Source organism: Equus quagga, chromosome 11 (genome assembly GCF_021613505.1).
Source record: "Equus quagga isolate Etosha38 chromosome 11, UCLA_HA_Equagga_1.0, whole genome shotgun sequence".
NCBI classification, from domain to species: Eukaryota; Metazoa; Chordata; class Mammalia; order Perissodactyla; family Equidae; genus Equus; species Equus quagga.
In genome coordinates, this window is record NC_060277.1 from 45,913,835 (window position 1) to 45,934,409 (window position 20,575).

The following is a 20,575-nucleotide window of genomic DNA, read 5'->3' on the forward strand; positions in this document are numbered from 1 at the left end:
AGGAAAACAAGTGTTGGCAAGGATTTGGACAAAAGGGAACCCTTCTGCACTGTTGGTGGAAATGTAAACTGCTACAGTCACTATGAAAAACGGTGTGGAGGTTACTAAAAAACTTTAAAATAGAACTGTCTTACTATCCAGCAATTCCACTTCTGGATATATATCTCTTAAGAGATATCTGTATTCCCATGTTCATTTTGGCATTATTCCCAATAGCCAAAATAGGGACACAATCTAAATGTCTGTCAACAGATGAATGGATCAAGAAAATGTGGTGTGTATGAATATATATGTGGGCTTTATCCAAATATATATGTATTATTCAGCCTTAAAAAAGAAGGGAATTCTGCCATTTGCAACAACATAGATGAACGTGGAGGGCATAGAGTGAAAAAGCCAGATGCAGAAAGGCAAATACTGCGTGATCTCACTTACATGTAGAATCTAAAAATGTCAAATTTATAGAAACGTAGATTAGAATGACGGTTACCAGAGGCTGGGAGGGTGGGATATGGGGAGATGTTGGTTAAGGGTACAAAGTTTCAGTTATGCAAGATACATAAGTTCTGGAAGTCTAGTGTACAACAGTGTGACTATATTAACAAAAGTATGTTGTGTACTTGAAATTTGCTAAGAGGGGAGTTCTTAAGTGTTCTCACCACACACCCAAAAAAAGGTAACTATGCAAGGTGATGTGTGTTCATTTGCTTGATCGTGGTGAATATTTCACAATGTATGCATATATCAAATCTTCAAGTGTACATCTTAAATGTATACAATTTTAATTGTCAACTATACCTCAATAAAGTTGGGGGAAAAAATAATATTCAATTTTGTTATTTTCTCAGGCCCTTTGCCCTCCACCTATAAAGATACGTTAGGCCTGTATAAGCACAGATATGTGTGTTGATGTAAGCCTACTCTCTTGCATGTAAGAAGAAGATCATGCTTGTTATAGATAATTTTATTATTTACTGAATATGTATTATACAACATATATAAAATATATATATAATAAACATTTGCTTTTATATGTTTATATGGTTGCATATGATTAAGATATTTTCTTAAATTAAAGGAACCATAAAAATATCTCTACATCCTCATATCTTTTCTGTTACGTTGTTCCAGTCGTGCTGCTTGATTCGTTAGAGTCTGTTGCAGAGGTCAACCTTGATGAACAGGATGGAGCAGCAACTAAGCCACAGGCCCTGCCGGAAGGGACTGATCATGAAATGACAGGAACAGGTAAAAATGTTTGAAAAACTCACTGTTCTCTAATTATGTAATGTTTTATGACTAATTGACTTTATTTCTAGGGAAAAATATGTATAATAACTATACTGACAATAAAATTTTAAAGCTTTCCTTTTCTACCATATTTAACTTAAATAATCTGAACTTGTTAATGGTGACACTTAATGTTAGTAGACCAAGTAAAATGTGTTCTTAAATAAATACTTATTAATAAGTGAAGAAATGCTGTTGATACAAAGTGGAGCATGCTAGCTGAATATTAACTAATTTTTTGTCCCCTCCAGAGTATTCAGTTAAATTTTCCATGTGTAGGAGAAATGAGACTTAGGTCTTATGGTGCTTTTCCATACTTGCCTCCAGGCAGGAAAAAGCTAGATCACATGCCCAAATTCTGAAATGCCTAGGACCACGTAGACTTTACTAAAGGGTGTAAAGGTCTTTAAGACACTGCCTTTTAAAACATTTTTAACCCGGTGGAATCCTTATCTCCGAGTGAAATCTTATGTTGTACTCTCTATATAGATAAAAATGGTATTTTATTGGTATAAATATAAATGTTTACATTTGTAACATTTACTTCTACAGTTAGAGCAATAATGGTCTTTTGAAATCAGAAGTTATAGATATTTCTTATATTCTCATATCACCTTCAGACTTCCAATGTGTTTGTATATTTTGTTTTTGTTGTAAAATATAAAAATATTCTTGATTTACCACATAAATAGTTGCAAATGGGAACTTGTTAATCAGCTTGTTGGTCTTAGTTGACCAGTATTGTCAGTTAAACCAATGCAGACACTTGGAAAAAACAGCAATGGAAATGATAAATTACTCACCAACTCTAAACATCTGCTTGCATTTTATTTTTGTTTTTTATTTCTTTTTGCTTTGCTTTTTTACTGAAGTATAGTATGCCTATGGAAAAGTTCGTGTATCATAATTGTGCAAATTGATGAATTTGCAAATACTGAAGAACCCATGTAACCAGCAACCAGATCAAAAAACAAAACTCGACCCAAACCATGAAGTCCACTCAGATCTCTTATTTATGATCACTGCTGTTCCAGGAGTCACCACCACCATCCTGACTTGTTTCATCCACTTCCATATTAAAATATAAATATAAAAGTCAAAAAGTTAGAACAGAATTTTCCCATCAAGACGTGTTACTCACTTTCTGGTGGTTATCCAGCTGAGTGTTCCATCATGATGAAAGCGTGTGCCGGCACACGTTCATGTCTTACTGTTGCTTGTCTAAGTACACATCGCACATGTGCCGTGATAGTGGCGCCACTGGTTTTCAGTAAGCAGACGTGAATTCTTTTAAAAGACTCATGTGGAGCCACAGCTTTGCTCATCCGTGACACATTATAGGAAATTCATATATGTGCAGGATGGCCAGAGAAACTGTATTCTAAGATATGCCTGAAAACAAAGCAGCAGGCAAAAGTTAGCACTCTGATGAGCTTCAGAGTATTACACTTCCGTAAGTGGCACATTTGAGTGTGCAGATTAACTCCTATTGTGCTTTTATATTATAAGTTTGCAAGTTTATAAGTTTGTATTATTTAGTTATCTATTATAAGTTTTATAGCACGATTTAAGATGAAGTTTCAATCAAACATTTGTGGAACCCATAATTTTCTCTGAAACACTCTGATTTTATAAAATACAGTATGAAAAACCACTGCTGTAGTTTATAAGAAAAATTCCGAAATAAGAAAATATTGCTGAAAGTAAAAATTCTACTAAGATGATCCAAGCAGTTATATAAAGTTAGAGTTTTCTCGTGTTATTTCTTAAATGTTCTTGACTCTGAAATATTTTGATGAATCAGTTACTGTCAGATAGTAGAGTATGAACTGATTGTCATGTAGACTGTAATTTGTCTTCCCAGCCGTGCCCGTTATCAGCTGGGTGACACTGGACAGTTAATGCTCCTAAGCCTGTTTCCTCCTCTTTAAAACAAGACCTTGCGATGGTCACCTGAGGCAATGTCTAGTGCCTGGTACATTGAGATTCAACAAGCAATAGCAACTCTGTGGTTAATATTACATAGTACAATAGTAATAGTACGTAATTAACTCTCTGTTAACAGTCCAAGTTATAGTAAAGAAACTGAAGGGACACGGTATAAATGCTTATTGGCTGTGGGGTATTGTTTACCTAGAAATTCAAAAATACTCTTGAAAATCTTCAAATCAGCATCTGAACTTGGTGTAAGAACTGAAAAGATCAGTGGAGTGTTCTTGTTTTGTGTTACCATGTTTGTTCCAGTATTAAGCAGGCTCAGATTAGGTGATATGTTGTCAAAGATCTTTTTTAATAATATTATTTGTGAAATTCTTTGTGCTTTATTGTAGTAAAAAGATTGGTAACTATAACAAAGAGGTTTTCGTAACACCAGGCCAGATGTAGCCTTTTGCTTGTTTCCATTTGTCTCACAGGCAAGTACCCTTCTGAGCTGAGGCTGCATGACTGCAGCCGTCACAGGATGACAGTGTTGCTCCACAGCTAGACTCTTGCCTCTGCCAAGTAGGATCTGACACTTCTCAGCTTTCTAAAGTGGAAAAATTTAGGGAGCTTTTGACTATAGTAATATATAAAATAACTACATAGAGTACTCTTTTTAATATAAAAGCAGAGAAATCAGCCCTTTACTTTTCTTTCCATAAAATGCTTGCCAAGGGGCCAGCCCCATGGCATAGTGGTTAAGTTGAACGTGTTCTCCTTCAGTGGCCTGGGTTTGCAGGTTCAGATACTGGAGGCAGACCTATACCACTCATTGGCCATGCTGTGGCGGCAACCCATGTGTAAAATAGAGGAAGATTGGCACAGGTCTTAGCTCAGGGCTAACCTTCCTCAGCAAAAAAAAAGAAAAAAAAAATGCTTGGTAAAAGTTAACTTTTATGACCCTGGAATTTTAATGTCACTTGACTTAGTGACTCAAGTTAGGCGAAAAGTACCTTTCCCCTGCTCTGTTTTCTGAGCAGCCCCTAATACCTCTCTGTCCTCCATTTCTAATTTCTAACATTCAGGTCATTTGTTTTTCTGCATGTTTGCTCTGCTGTTGCTTTAAAGCCTGGCACCTTTGTTGTGACACCTCACACCTGGTAAATTAGGTATGCACATTCAGTACAGCTGTTTACCATTGGGGTCATTTCTTTATAACTCAGCAGATACTTAAGCATCCTGGTATTTCCACAGAGAAGAGAAAATGCCATGTGCCTTTTTCCTTCATAAGATTAATCCTTTTCCTCAGTCATGCATAAGTTAGAGGAGTGTTAGGTTTACCTTGTCAACGAAAATAATCCATAACCAATCTATACATGAAAATTTGGGAGAGTTTATTCTGAGCTGAAGTGTGAGGACCATGGTCCAGGGCCTTTCTTCCCAAAGGAAGAAAGGGCACCAAAGAAGTGAGGTGTACAGAGTGGTTATGTACCCCCAAACAGGACGTTTCACATAGGGTTGAAATGTCCCTTTTACAGTAGTCATGAGACTGCTCTATCAGCACAGCGATTGATGGAAACAGCAGGTAGGGGGTCTGCTATCCTGGCAGGTGTAGCAGGAAGCAAGTCTGTTGTCTCGAGCTGGGCGGTCACAGGCAAGCTCAGCAGTCAGTTTCTAGCCTAGGGAAAGATGCTTAATACTTAAGGAAATGCCAACATTGGGAGGGGGAGGGAAGTTGCACCTTCACCTCAAGGGCCTTTGTTCTTGCCATAGGGAATGTCTAAAGCAGATATACAATGCATGCTCAATGGCCTCGGTCAGGCCCTTTTGGAAAAACTAGGCCAGGCCGAATTAGGTTTACACCAAATGGCTTCCTCATATACTCCAATATATCCTATTGCTTGCCATTTCTATTTGTCAACCTTAACAGGCAAGATCTTTTTCTCCAAGTCCTGTTGGAAAATCTCTGCCTTATAACTGTAGTGATTCTAATGGTTAGTTAGAATCCTCCACTTTTTTTTTTAAGTATGCTTTTTTTGGTGAGGAAGATTGACCCTGAGCTAACATCTGCTGCCAATCTTCCTCTTTTTCTTTCCCTCCCCAAAGCCCCAGTACATAGTCGTATATCCTAGTTGTAGGTCATTCTAGTTCTTCTATGTGGGATGCTGCCACAGCATGGCTTGATGAGCAGTGTGTAGGTCCATACCTGGGATCCAAACTGACAAATCCTGGCCTGCCAAAGTGGAGTGTACAAACTTCACCACTAAGCCACGGGGCCGGCCTCTCCCCGACTTTTTCATTTTTAATTTATTTAAGCTAAGCTATTAGTTATTGGGCATGCTCCAAATAGCAGTGGTGACCTGAAGCATGAGATAGAAAGATATCCCATGTAAGGCGTTCTTACACAGTCTTATATGGGTCACTTGACTACCTCTTATCTTTAGAGTTGAGAATAGCCCCTTGGAATTGTACAACGTGCAGTTTATAGAGAGGGAGATGAGTGTGTATGTACCACTTTACTTTTAAGCATTAATTACTTAATCATGGATATCAAGAGAAGAAGAAACGTCACCCTATTTCTCTTTTTTTTCCACTCTTCTATGACTCCTTTATTCTTTAATTTTGAAAATTCCACTGTTAGTAATAAAGTTACAAAGTGAGTAAGAAAATACTCATAAAAATCTTAGATCATTGTTGTCTAAGTTTCTTTGAATTCTTTTTTCCGGGATTTATTTATCTGTTGGTGGCAGGAGGAGGAAATTAATGGAAAGGAAGAAGGAATAATGACATCAGGTTTTCTATTTTGGATGACTGGGTGCATAGTGATGCCATTAGTTAAAATAAAAATCTGGTAGATAGAACAAGTTTTGTTATAATAATATAATAATAAAAATGAATACAGTTGGGGATATGTTAGATGTGATTTACTTATAGAACAATCTAAATGTCTGTTAGAGAGTTTAATATTCAGAAAATAGATAAGGACAAAAGACATAGATTTGGGAGTCATGAGCATATGGGTAATACCTGGAGCTAAGGGTCTTGATGAAATTAGGCCAAAAAAATAAATAAGTGAGAGGTTTAAAAAAGAGGGCTAAAGATGGAGCCCTGAGGTGAACCATTTACCATGAGAGATGGGGAAGTAGCCGTTAGAATGGTGGGAAAAACAAGGAGGAGAAGGGATGCGGAAGAAATGGTTCCCAGCAAGAGGACAGTGTTAAGTGTCTCACAGTGTTGAAGAAAAGTGAAGACAGCTGGAGTTGGCCATTAGGAAATTGTTTTTGATTATAGCAGCTTTAGCAGGATGTGGGGACACATACTGGATTGCAAAGTTAGAGGAGTGACTTTCAGTTGAAGAAACGCAGGCTGCAAGATGCTTGGTGGCTCAGGTGAGCAGAGAGAGGGAGAGAGAGAGAGTGGTAGTGGTGAGGGAGAGACAGTCCTTGAAGTGGTTGTGTCAGTTTGGGAAATTTAGGAATAGTCTTATCCAATGCAGAGAGCTTAATCAGGGGTAGCGGGGAAAGAAGGCAATAACTAGTGGAGACAGATTTTACAGTTAGCACATCAGGACACATCTCAGCTTGCTGAAAAGAGTTATTGAGGCCTCCTCTGATTTCATGCTGGTAGGCTATAGCTATGGGTTACCTATGTTTGTATTTAACCCTATCTTTGTAATGTCCCTGTTGTCCTACAGCCTTGTCCACCATTCCTCACAGACTAAGGGGTGGTATTAGTGTTTTAGATTTCTCATGTGTTTGTATAATTATACTGGAGAGTACATTTATGTCAGCAGGTGTTTCTTATGGACAAAGCAATAGTGACATTGAAGCTCTACATCAGGCTTATCATCATATAGCTCATTCTTTGGGAGATGCAGATGAACAAAGAACTGAGAGAAATGCAGTAGAAAATAGCAAGAGCTCAGTGAAAGATCGTCCTCAAGAAAATGAAGAGTCCTCTAGAAACATCTCTACTACGGAATCTGGTAACAGCTTATTTACTTGAGACTCTCTCTGAACAGTGTTCATTTTAGTGGAATTTAAATACAATTTGCTGTAATGCTTGTTTCTCAATCTCTGAATTTTTTTAAAGAGTTTGTTCAAATGAAATCTGGGAATCATTGGTTTAACTATAAAGTTAGAGCTAAACATGGGATAAAATTTCACTTCCTCCTCCAGTATGCTTTGACCATATTAAGACATCACTTAAGGGGCCTGCCCAGTGGCGCAGTGGTTAAGTTTGCAAATGCCGCTTCTCGGCGGCCCGGGGTCTGCCAGTTCGGATCCTGGGTGCGGACATGGCACTGCTTGGCAAAAAGCCATGCTGTGGTAGGCATCCCACGTATAAAGTAGAGGAAGATGGGCACGGATGTTAGCTCAGGGCCAGTCTTCCTCAGCAAAAAGAGGAGGATTGGCAGTAGTTAACTCAGGGCTAATCTTCCTCAAAAAAAAAAAACCAAAAATAACAAAAAAAAGGCATCACTTAAGTGTTTTCATATTTTTTACTCTTTTCCATGTACACCTATTGAAGTTACTTTTTAAATAGAGAACAGCATTTTGGGATCAACTAAATACATAATTAGCAAATGTGTGTGTCTGTGTGTGTGTCTGTGAATACACACATACACATATATGAGATGTATCTATACAGCTAATATATAGATATATATTTCAAATATAAATATCACAGGAGGTTTTCTTGGTAAGCAAGTGTTTAGTGGGAATCCGGGTTTATTGTATATGCCATTTTGTTACCTATGTCAATCAGAGAAAACCTAATTTTGATTGTGTTAGACGTTAAGTTAAACAATTTACCTAAGGTTTTTGGTGACTATTTTAACTTTTTTCCCCTCTTAGATCTGCCCACCGTGGAAGAACTGATGAAACCTATCAGAATCGATTCCTTTCGGGTCAGTGGTTTTGATTTACAGCCTGTCAGGTATGAGGTTTTGGAATGGGTTGTGTGGGTTGTTTGTTTATTCTTTTTGTCACTGGAAACTTGTAGACTCGTGTGTTCTACGTAATCCTTCCTGGTGAAGGATTAGTGGGTAGCTTGTATGAGTCTGCCTGTGAGTCACTGCTCTCCTCTTTTGATATTAGCGCTTACTCAATTAGTTCATCAAAATTCTTTTAATGCTAAAAAAAAAATGGGTGTCATTAACAAGGTTGCTGTCATTAGGTAGTCTTAAAGCTTTTCAATGGAAAATACAATCCCCTCAGCTTTAAATAGCTTGGGGACAGTTGATTCCAATGGTGAGAGAGAACGTGAATTTTGTTCTATATGAGTCATGGATTTGCTTCTTTCTTAACCAGTTAGTTTTGCACTTAGTCACAGACTGGCCATCATCTCTCAGAGTGAGTTCTTTGGTCACAAGAGAAATGGGCTTTGTGAAAATAATCCAGCTCTAGTACATTTTAGTGGAAGCTTGTGGGGCCTCACTGTCATTCTCCAACACACGGAGTAGCACATCACAATAACCTTGTCATAAGACAACTTTGCATTTCTGTAGCATTTAGAGTCACATCCATTATCTCTTGTGATCCTCGTAACAAGTAGGACAGGCATCTTTATCCACATGGTTCAAGTGATGAATCTGAGGTGAACTCAATTTAGTGGGGGAGCTCTTACAAGAATCAGCTGATGATGATGATGAAGATAATGATAACAGCTAACATTTTATCACATGCTTACTGTAGGCCAGGTACTGTACAAAGTTCTTTTACATACACTATTTCATTCAATCTTATAGCAACTCCATGATGCATATTCCATTATTATCCCCATTTCATAGGTAAGAAAACTGAGCCTTAAAGAAGTTAAATAAATTGCCCAAGGTCGTATAGCTATAACCAGGGCACACAGGAAGTCCATGTGCTTATTAACCACTTACATGGTTAGATCTTTGATGTCCATGAAATATTTCTGTGAAAAGCCTATCATCCATTCGTGCATTCATTCATCCATTTATGTTTACAACAGACACATCTTGAGCCCCTTCTTGTACCACATCCTCATTGTGTAAATCCACTTCCAGTGATTCCTTGGCCTTCTTTCTGCATTTGTACTAGTTCAACAAAAATGATTCAGTGACGCTGACACTAAAACCCATCTACTTGAATGCTAAGTCTAGTATTCATCCACTGGTCTGTAGTGCTAGTTATTATTTTTAAAGAGCAGATTGTGTTCACTTGTCGTTACTGTTTGGGGCTATCTTAGTGTTACTGAAGAGGTCTTCTACTACATCTTGTGTCTTTGTTGGCATAGGTGGAACCATTTTAGTCATGAATTCTAAAATATAGATTTTTACATTTGTGTTTAAAAGCTGAAAATAAGTATACTTGCATTAAAGGCATAACAGTAATTATAGAAATATCAGTAGTCTAAACTAATACATATATCCAAAAACTCTTTAGTAAAGTGTTGGGTAAATGATCCTAGTTGGTGTAACAGATGATTCTTGAAATTTTCGTAGCTTAACGTCATCACAAATTTATTTCTTGCTCACATGATAATCCATGTGTGGCAGTGGGGGTGGGAGGGTCTCTGCTAACCAGTTGATAAGGAAAAAAAAGATGGTTTAACATACTTTCTCTTAACTGCCTCAACGCAGAAGTATTACATCGCTTCAGCTTACATTCTGTGGTAAGAACCAGCACGTGTAGCTAACGAGATCCAAGAGGGCTGGGAAGTGTGGTTGTCTGTGGGCCCAGGAAGAAAAATAAATGAGTTGGGTAGCATCTAGCCACTCTCTACCAGAATCTACCCTTCTAATAGCCGAATATCCATTTCATTCTTCTTCATACAAAGACCCACTCACCCCCTCCCCAAAGCAAACAGCGCAAAGTCCCGTTCAGGCCTGTATCCATCTGAAAGGCCGGGATTTCCAGATGAAGCGTGGTCCTCTCCATCAGCTTTGAATGTGGCTCCTCATTGTCTACCAATCAATGAATTAAAAAGACAAGTTATATGGTTCCTCACCGCCAGCAAGTATGTAATGGTGGAACTGCAACAAATACTCCCATTCAGAAAGGAGAAGTATAAGGAAAATACCACAATCAGTGATGCAAGTTTGAAATCCACTGCAAAGACCTTTTAAAGACTCCCCACCTTGCACCGAGGGATTTTCCTTAATTAGGCCATTATTCTGCTCTTAGGAAGGAACTGCCTTATAGATATATCGTTCCACATAGCTCCTGGTGCTACTTCTTAGAGGACTTGTCTTGTATTTTATCACCCTTGGCCAGAGCTGAAGTGGGTTTTTGGCGGGGGGGTATGCCCATCTTGGAGGATGTACTCCTTTCTCAGTCCACTTTCTGCCTTTAGGTGGTTTTAACACTCCCACTCACTGGCTTTTTTAAAAAAATATGTTGTAGTTTCTTTGGCATTATAGTTCCTTTAAAAAGTTTAGTAGGCTTCTGATCTATCTGGTTCGAGTCAGTCCCATGTGACAGTAACTACACTTAAAGTTCTTTGCTGAACACAGGCTTTAAATCTGCTTTATGCCTTTGCTTCCTTATTCCTCTGGGTTTTTTCTCTCAATTTAATTGCAGTTGTCTGGATAATCTAGAGAACAATAACCTTAAGTGTGACGATGACACTTTTAATATGATCTTTGCCAAGGGACTGACTCATTCTTTTCAACTGAAAACTCGCATGAAATCTTGCTTTTTCATAGCATTTTTTAATGCCAGATCTTAGTATTTGAGTCTACACACAGAGAGAGGACCCAAGAGGCCCTGACTTTCTAATTTCTCTCTCTTCCCTTTGATTTCTTCTTACAAACTGGCCCCTTCTATCTTGAGCTCATCTCTTTGTTATAATATCTTGTCAAAAGTAGCCAGTAGTAGCCAGCACTTAAAGACTCCCTGTCTCTCTGGCCATTTCTCTTAGTGCCCCAGACTCAGTAGGCATGTGGTCTGTCGATAAACTCTTGTGGGTGACAGTTTAGCAAATGTTTTGCCACCATAAAACATGGGTTGCCACCTCTCCAGTGTCTAGTTTCAGTTTCCTTGCCACCCGAAACCCAACCACTGAGCCAATGACACATGTGTTAGGTTCTTGTCACCATAGCACTCACATTCTACAGAACTAATTCACCCCATCTAAATGCAAGGTGACAAGGAAAGGTAGTTTAGCTGGTACACAGCAGGAGCAGGAAACGGTTTCAATGAGCATCTAACCAGGTTCTGCTACCATGAAGAAGGAAGGAACTATTATATATTCTGATGATTCCATCTACTTTAGAAGCTTCTAACAGTTACTGAGAAACCAGTCTACCTTATATGAAAATGGTAGCCTCTAAAACTTTCCTTTTGTTTTATAAATTACAAAATTAAATGACCTAATTGACCATGATTAAGTAGTTGGAAATAATGATATTCGTATTTCTGAAGCTCCCATAATATGCTGATGTTTAACCACATTTAGAACATTTCCTTAAGGGAGATTTCCCATATTTTTGAAATCTAATGCTTTGAAATGTTAGATTGCATTTAAGTGTTTAAAACCACAGAAATTATTTTATTTCAAAATTTTAATGATTTTTCTGTTTTACTTTAAAATTTTTCTTATACTGTGATGAAATTTTTGCTTTTTAATACTTATGTTCTATATCTCATTGTCATAAATTGTGATTACTTCTTTAGTTCTTTCTAGAAATGTATAAAATGTTTTTTTCTGCCTTAAATGCATGTTGACTTCATAAGATGTTATGGATAAGAGATATATTACAAAGGTTTATTTAGAAATTCGTATTTTATTTTTTCTTAGACAAATGTAATCTCAGTCTTGTTTGGCTTTCCTTTGAAGTAAGCCTCAGGGTGAGCCATGTAATCTCTTATATTAAATAAATAAATAAATAAATAAATAAAAGGTAAATAAATATATATATATATATAGTGTGTGTATATTTATGTTAAAATTTATATTTGAGGTGTCAGATAAGGTTTATTCTCTGTGTCCTGTTTTGTTTTATAGCTATAAGAAACTGGCTGATAGTAAAGACACTGAATTTGTAAGCCCTTTAACCCTTAAGATGAATCCAAATGTTATGTCTCAAGAGCCACGAAATGTAAACCAGTTTTTTGATAAAAATGAAGAGAATGTGGTTTTACAAAAGACAACAAATGAAGGTATAGAAAATAGCTGTCCAAGAGTAAATGCTACAGAAGAACAAGTAGATAAAATGTACCTTGATATTTTAAGGAAAAAACTGTCTGTTGGTCCTTCATTATTACCGCAGGATGACAAAATAAAGAAAGTAAGTGTTTATAATTTACGTTAATTTGACTTATTGATAAATGAAGTTATATAAAGTTATATAAGTACTGTTGATAAGCATGTACTTCTTAAGCTAGTGGGAATTTTGACATGCTAACCTCCACATAAATCCTGGGTATTTGTGACAAATATTTATTACAACACCCTGCAGTCCCCAAATTCAAAAATACCATTCTAGCATTAGCTTTCTTTTAGAAGGCATTCTTTACATTTTTCATTTTTTTAGTAAACATAGTCCAGAATTTGAGTAGTATAAGAAAATAAAGTTTATTCATCATTCTAGTGCTTTTTATTCAGTCTTTCTTGCAAAAATACGTAAGTTGACATTTTATATAAATGCTATTAGCAATTGTTGAGAAACTTATATTTTGCTGTTCCTTTTTCCTCTTTTCTTGATCTATTTTGATTCATAGTTTTTGTGATCCCAATCTTCAATTTTTATTTTACAATTTGGAATTATGTGCTTGCCATAAACCAGCTCCAATTATTTATGGAATAAGACAAGGTATCAATAAATTTTTATCTTGAGAAATCTGAAGGAGAAAAAAAGATTTTGTGTCCTTTCAAGTATGTTCTTCCCTTCTCCTCTCCATGTTCACTCTAGTAATTATGCATCTTGCTTTCTGGCAAGCGTTTTTTGTTTTATTTTGCTTTGTTTTATTCCCAACTTTGAAGATGTGCTTCAAAATACTAAAATGTAGATGAATTAGACTTGGAAAACTTTAATGTAGTGGTTTGCCGTCTACAAACTATGTTATTTAGTCATCACTCTGGTTTTGCCATAGCTGAAGTTCACTTAAGTTCTAAAGAGTGTGTACTTGTTCTGCACAGACTTTTAAATCTCATCTCAGTTCTGAAGAAGAAGGAGCTGTGCTTGGTAAACAGCTGCCATACAAGAAGGCCAGAAGTGCACCTCCTTTACTTAAAAGAAAACCCCAGAGTGGACTGTACGCTTCAGTCAGGAGCTCAGGCTACGGCAAATCCAGCTCACCGTTCAAGACACTTTCTACTCTGGAAAAGAAAACTTCAAAGGATATTATGAAAAGCAAAAACTTGAGATCCATTCCCTCCTCAAGTCAAGTGAGGAAAAAAGGTAATCATATACTCTTCCTAATGGAATTCTGGGCATATAGTGTCTTATTTTGCTTTTCTTGTTCTCTCCTTTCCCTGATTCCTCCTCTCCTTCTTTGAGCTTTCCTTATTCATAGAAAAAATTAATCTTAAGGTACTACATTCCATTTCTGAAAGATTCACCTTGCAGGAGGTTTTCCATCATTAGTTCTAGGCTTTCATGAGATTCGTAAAGTATAGGAAGTGAATATATGATAGGAGAGTCAAACCACTCCTCCTGTCGTTGGCTTTGTAATATCCGAAATGTTGACCAGAGAAGAGCTAGAAATTCAGAATGCAAGTGGAAGCCTACAAGTGAAGGTTGATGTAGAGATTATCTGGGTCCTCTTATTTTCATTGTAGCCTTGGAGAGGCAGGATGTTTTATGTATGACCTAATGTATATTGTTATATATCACACTGCCTCTGTTGGTGATTTCCTAATGTAGTCGTTTATATTAACAGTAGGAAAGTCATTTGTATCAACGTTAGAAGCCCATGAAGCTATTAGAAGAAATAGAAATGTTCAGGTCAGATCAACATTTCTGCTGCCTTGAGACTCCAGTGGGGAAGGGAGAGTAATGGAGCCAGAAGCATTTGTCCTCCCCTTTGTGATTACATTGAATGGGTGACCAATTTCACCATTTTTGGATGGTGATAGTTGTCAGAGGAGAACTACCTTCGTTGGAAAATTTGTTTCTAGTTTAAAGTGTCTTCCCTTGCCTTTCCCTACAACTTTCCAAGACCACTTTGACTCTGTTTGAAGTTCTTGAGGCATTACAGGCTCTCTCCTCCTGTCTCTGTGGGTGTGTTTGCTGCAGCAGCCTGTGCACATAGGCTGGAAAGGCTGGGGCTGATGTCTGGCAGAGTGGAGGAGGACAGCAGTAGGCTGCTTATTCTGGCGAGGCAGGAGTGGGAGTCTCCGGGGTTAATACAAGCATCCTTTCCTCCTATTCTTCACCTGGGAACTTCTAATCCCTTCCCCTAAGAAGTCTTTTGTGTTCTCTTATTTTCTCATTTTTCTGTGGAACATCTGCTTGTGATGTTATCTACTCATTGTTATTAATAATTAATTGCTTATTGGATCTAGTGCTTAATATTAAGAAAAAAACACTTGGAATGTTTCTCAACTTTGTAATTGTCAAGAGGAGTGAAAATTTTTCATTGATGTTGTAAGAGTATTCATTCTGTGCTTTTGGGAGCAGGAAAGTGAAATTTTGGTTTTTGGTGTTGTAGGGTTTTTTGCTGAGGAGGATTGCCCTCAGTTAACGTCTGTTGCCGATCCTCCTCTTTTTTTTTTCCTTTCTTCTCCCCAAAGCGCCCCAGCATAGTTGTATATTCTAGTTGTAGGTCCTTCTGGTTGTGCTATGTGGGACGCCACCTCCTCATGGCATGATGAGTGGTACCATGTCCATGCCCAGGATCTGAACTGGCAAGACCCTGGGCCGCCAAAGCAGAGCATGTGAACTTAACCACTTGGCCACAGGGCCAGCCCCAATCCTCCTCTTTTTTTGCTTGAGGAAGGTTAGCCCTGACCTAACATCTGTGCCAGTGTTCCTCTATTTTTTGGTATGTGGGACACCTCCACAGTGTGGCTGGTGAGCGGGGTAGGTCTGCACCCAGGGCCCGAACCTGTGAACCCAGGCCACTGGAGTGGAACGCATGGAACTTTAACCACTAAGCCACCAGGCCAGGCCCTGAAATTTTGTTTTTAATATTACTTATTATGTTTATTTTAGATAAATTAATCCCCAACATTTTTGAAGTTTACTTTATCTGAATTCATTCATTTAACAAATATTTTTCGAGCACCTACCTTGGTCCAGGCACTAGAGGCCCTTGGGATACATCAGTAAACAGAGTGGGCAAAGATACCTCCCCTCCCCCATCTTTGTGGAACTTTCATCGATGAGGAGAGGCAGTCATTGAACAACAAGCATAATAAGTAAATGATGTTATATGCTAAGGAAAAATAAAAAGTAGAGCAAGGGTGTCAGTGGTGGAGTGCGGCAGGTCACAGTTTTAAATAGGACGGACAGAGTAGGCCTCACTGAGAAGGAGCCGCTTGAACAAAGACTTGTGGGAGGTAAGGGAATTGGCTCTGTGGATGTCTAGGGGAAGCATATCCTGGAAAGATGAAACAGCCAGTGCAAAAGTCCTAAAGTTGGGAAGAACACCTGGCATGTTCAGGGAACAGTGTAGAAGCCTGTGGGGCTAGAGCAGAGTGAGCAAAGTGGGTGGCAGGAGATGAGATCAGCGAGTCAAAAGGGCAGGCACATAGAGGTTTTTCTAGGGCATTTTAAAGACTTCTTAGGCTTTTACTCTGAGTGAAAAAGGCGAGCTGCTGGAAAGTTTTGAGATGGGAGTGACCTTACCTGGCTTATCCTTTAGACAATTTCTCTGGCTGCTATGTCATAGATCACAGACATATAAATATATACACATACCATAGGGGGCGTCAGAAGAAGCACAGAGACCAGATGGAAGGTGATTTTAGGGGTCCAGGCTAAAAGGGCTGGAACCAGGATGGTGGCGGTAGAGGTAATAAGAAGTGGTTGGATAAGGATGTATTTAGAGATAGAACCAAAAATCCAAAAGATTGGTTTTGGATTTGAAAGAGGAGTTGTGGATGAGTTTTTGGCTGAAACATCTGGAACAACGGAGTTACTCTCCAGCTGGAATGGGGAATGCTGTGATGGAGTAGATTTGCGTCAGGAGTTCAGTTGTTGAGGTGATAATTTTAAGATATCTGTTCTACATGCAAGTGGAGATGGCAAGGAGGCAGATCTAAAAGTGTGGCATTCGAGAAGGAGACATGGGTTGTAGAGAGCATTTGGGAGATCTTTTAAGCCATGAAACTGACAAGGATTATCAAGAGTGAGCATAGCTAGAGGAAGAAAGCAAACCAAGGCTCACCCCTGGGCATGCTAACCTTAAGAAGTCAGGGAGAAGAAGAGTAATCTGCAAAGAGGATGGAGTGAGGTTGGAGGAACCTGAGTAGTGGGGGCCTGAAAGTCAGGTGAAGAAAGGGTATAAAGGGGAATCCATCTGCTCTGTCAGTTGCTGCCGAGGGAGGAAGAAAGCTGAGGACTGACCACTGACCTTTGGGCTTAGCAAGGAGGAGGTCATCAGTAAATTGGACGTGCAGTTTCCATGGATACATGGCTGTAAAAGGCAAATTGAGTGGGAACAGGAAGAGTGGAATTGGATGCTTCAAGTTATAGACCATCCTGGGAAAAAGGGTGTAAAAGGCAGGGAAAAAATGGAGCAGTAGCTGGCATGAAAGTGGAGTCAAGAGAAGCCTTTTGTTTCACTTTGGTTTGTTTTTAATGGGAGAAATAATAGTATGAATAATAGTATGTTATGCTTTTTGGAACGATTTAGTAGACAGGAAAAAATTCACATTGGAAACAGGGCGAAGAATTGCTAGAGCAATGTCCTTGAGTAGAGGAGCTGTGATGGGGGCTAGTGTACATGGAAGGGTGGCTTTAGATAGGAACATGGACAGTTCATCTGTGGAAGCAGATAGGAACAGGGAGGATGTGGGTACAGATACTGGTATGTGGGTAGAGGTGGTGAGAGAATGGATAATTTCTTCTGACAGCTTCCGTTTTCTCTGAGAAATAAAACAGTGTCATTAGATGGCAGGGAGGATGGGGCGGGGTGTTGGAGGAGAGAAGAGAAGATGTGAAATAGCCATCCAGGAGGGTTAGACTGCCAGCAGAAGGAAGAGTCTACTTGAACTCAGTAATCGTGAATTTAAATTGAGACAAGGTAGTGTGTGTGTGTGTGTGTGTGTGTGTGTGTTTGTGTTTGTGTCTCTGTGTGTGCATGGCCATGTTGTGATGCATGATTGTAGGCATTGGGTGGTTGTATTGGATTCACTAAGGGGAGTATTTTTTGCCAAATGAGTACAGTAAACTGAGAGAAGAGCAAGAAGGGAGCTAATGATGCATGTGAAATTTACGTTGAGTAATTTAAGTTTCTTGAAGGAAGAAAGGAAATCAAGGGGTGTGGTACAGTAGGAAACAGGTAGGATCAACAGAGTCCCATTGGGGTCAAAAGATTGTTGGAATCCAGGTCGCAGAGGGTGTGAGGTGGGAGACAGGATTGATAGACAGTAAATGCCTAAGACTGTGTGCTCCTAGTAATAGAAGAAGACCTGGAGGTGCCAGTGGAGTGAGGAGCTGAGGCGGAGAGGAGTATTAGGAGCCAAAAGCCAGGGGCTTGAAAGGACCACCTCTGATTGTATTGAAATTACTAAGAAGGAAGACGGAATGTCACAGTGGGTAGAATAGAAATGAGAGTGATGTAGAGGTTGATAGATGAAGGCAACAATATTTTTATAAGTATTTTTCCCTATTTCAAAATTTTGTAGTATTTGTGACTACCAAAATAAAAATAAAACACATCACAAAAATTTATATTAAAGTATGATAAACTATGACTTTCTATATTTATACTGAGCTACTTTTTCTCATTAGGCTATCTATTAAGTATGATTTTTTATCTCAGTCTTTTTATTGAAAAATTGCCCAGAGAAATTTTAGTTTTATTCAGAAGAACCGTAATTCCTTTACCAAGGTTGGTGCTTGTCACAGGTTGGGTTCTCCGAGAAGTAGACTGAGATGGAGGTTAGTGTACGGAAAGTCTAAAGAATGCACTTGGGACCAACCTTGGTTAAGATGGAACAGAAGCCCAGCAGCTGGGGCTTACCCACATAAAAGGCTTCTCTTTTTCATGTAGCCAAGAGATCAGGGATCGGCAGTTCAGAGCTGGTGCAGCTGTGCAAGGAACCAGATCCCTTCTTTCCTGCTGCACAATTCTAAGCCTGTGACTTGTCTTCATCATCGTAAGATGGCTGCTTGACCTCCAGGCCCTGTCATGAGGAAAGGTGAAAGGTTAAAGGGCCATGCTGGTTAAATCCTCAGCATCTTAATCAGGAAAGTATACTTTCCTGGAAGCCCCAAGTAGGAGAATTTTGCTTTCATCTTATTGGCCAGAACTGATCTTGCAGCCCCCCCAATTTGCATGGAATCCAGGAGCTGAGTATTTTTAACTGAGCACATTGCTGCCTGGGACAGAATTAGGTTTCTGGTTTTGTTTTTTTGTTGTTTTTTTTTTTTTTGAGGAAGATTAGCCCTGAACTAAGATCTACCGCCAATCCTCCTCTTTTTGCTGAGGAAGGCTGGCCTTGAGCTAACATCCATGCCCATCTTCCTCTATTTTATATGTGGGACGCTTACCACAGCGTGGCTTTTGCCAAGCAGTGCCATGCCCGCACCCAGAATCCGAACCGGCGAATCCCGGGCCTCCGAAGCTGAATGTGGGAACTTAACTGCTGTGCCACCTGGCCGGCCCCTAGGAGGAAGAGGAGATTGACAGTCAGCAGTACCTGCCACGTGGTGGTTTTCCTTTTCTTTGACTATATTTTCTGTTTTTATTTTTAGACTAATAATTTTATTGTCATGAAAGGGATAGTTACTCATTATTTAAATTCAGAAATACAGAAAAGTAAAAAGAAGAAAACAGTAATTTAGACAGAAACAACTGACGTCATGCTGCGTGAGCATCGTTCCAGGCCTCTCACTCTGTGGGTACTTAAGCAGAGAGAAGGAAGTGTGGATGAGTAGATGGAAGGGAGAAGAACGTGCCTCTTTCCCATTTTTGCTTCTTTTTACTTGTTCAGGATACATTTATTCTATTTTCTCTGCAACTGCAGTCCCCTTAGCGTTTGAGGAGTGAATGCTCTACACCAGTCCCTAAGCCACAGCTGCTTCATTCTGAAATTGTTTTGATTGGTTTCTTATTTGACTGAATTTTCTTTCAAGAAGGGCTCATGGATTCCAAACTCTGCACTCTTTTCATGTTTGAATTTTATATCCAGGTAAATTTTGTACCATGTGTAAAGGGAAAAGATACTGTCCATGTACCTTTATTGAAAATAATCACTTAGAGAAATCAAAATTAAGAACTCGGGAAGGGAGAATTCTGCCATAAAGCCCTGGCTGCCCGCAACTGGAACAGGAGCCGCCTGCCGCTCTTGGCTGCCATGTCCTAGGGAGAATCAGTGTCAGCCGAGCATACCCCATTCGTCAGCCACGTAGTGGCCCTCCAGTGATTGGAAAGGATTGATGTCTGCTCTTCCAGCGACTCAAGTGATTTCTTTATGAATGTTGTAAGAAATTTCTCCAGAAAACCTTCTACATCAAACAATTAAACATGGTTACTACTCTATAAGGAAAACCTCATGCCTGGAAAAAAGATTGAAAGGAAGCCTTTGGGTGAGGTACTGTTGATAACTTGTTTCTTCTTTTGACTTTTCTGTATTTTCCAAATCTTTAATAACCATGTATTTCACTTTCAGTGAGAAAGTAGATTTTACATTTAAAAAGTTAGCATCTTGAAGAAATTACATTGAAAATAGAAATTTCAAATTCTCCCTGTACCTCTAAGGCCATCAGATAAACGTTTACTCAGTATTCAGCTCAGAACCTGTAAACATTTGAATATAGGTCTCATGATATCTTCTAGGTATTTCCCTTAAATGTTTTTTTATTATTAACTGAATAATTTATTGGCCTTAGAATTATTTCTACTGGTTGTGGATTTACAAGCTACCTTAAAAACTGAAAATTTGACCAGAATATACAGTTATCACATTTTTTTCTAATTTCATATATATTATCGGGATATTATAGCAGTTAATTTTATACTTTTTAAATCAAACTCAGACTAGCTGTTATAAAATTTTCCTGCAATTTGTATGGTTCCACTGAATACTATAATATCTTGATATACACTACTTATAAAAAGTGTGCTTTGAAAGCACGCTTAATCTGAATTAAAATGCTTCATAAAGTTATCAGCTGCTCTTTGGTTCATCATTTAGATATTCTTACTTGTTATTGCTGTGACCATTTAAAAGAATAATTTATTTAAAAGTAGTCAAGCCCATGGGCCTGCCTGGTGGCTTA

At 38.6% G+C, this 20,575-nt stretch overlaps 1 protein-coding gene across 5 annotated transcripts in view; it reads left to right on the forward strand.

Moving 5' to 3' along the window:
• The window catches only part of CEP162 (centrosomal protein 162), an 85,420-nt gene that overhangs the window by 24,008 nt on the left and 40,837 nt on the right, over window positions 1-20,575 (forward strand). For 4 of the 5 annotated variants that reach the window (XM_046677612.1, XM_046677614.1, XM_046677615.1 and 1 more), the window contains exons 9-13: window positions 1,132-1,248; window positions 7,001-7,195; window positions 8,067-8,148; window positions 12,187-12,469; window positions 13,321-13,582. In XM_046677612.1, the coding sequence (XP_046533568.1) occupies window positions 1,132-1,248; window positions 7,001-7,195; window positions 8,067-8,148; window positions 12,187-12,469; window positions 13,321-13,582 (939 nt within the window). The remainder of the gene's footprint in view (window positions 1-1,131; window positions 1,249-7,000; window positions 7,196-8,066; window positions 8,149-12,186; window positions 12,470-13,320; window positions 13,583-20,575) is intronic. The other variant, XM_046677613.1, reaches the window with a different exon arrangement.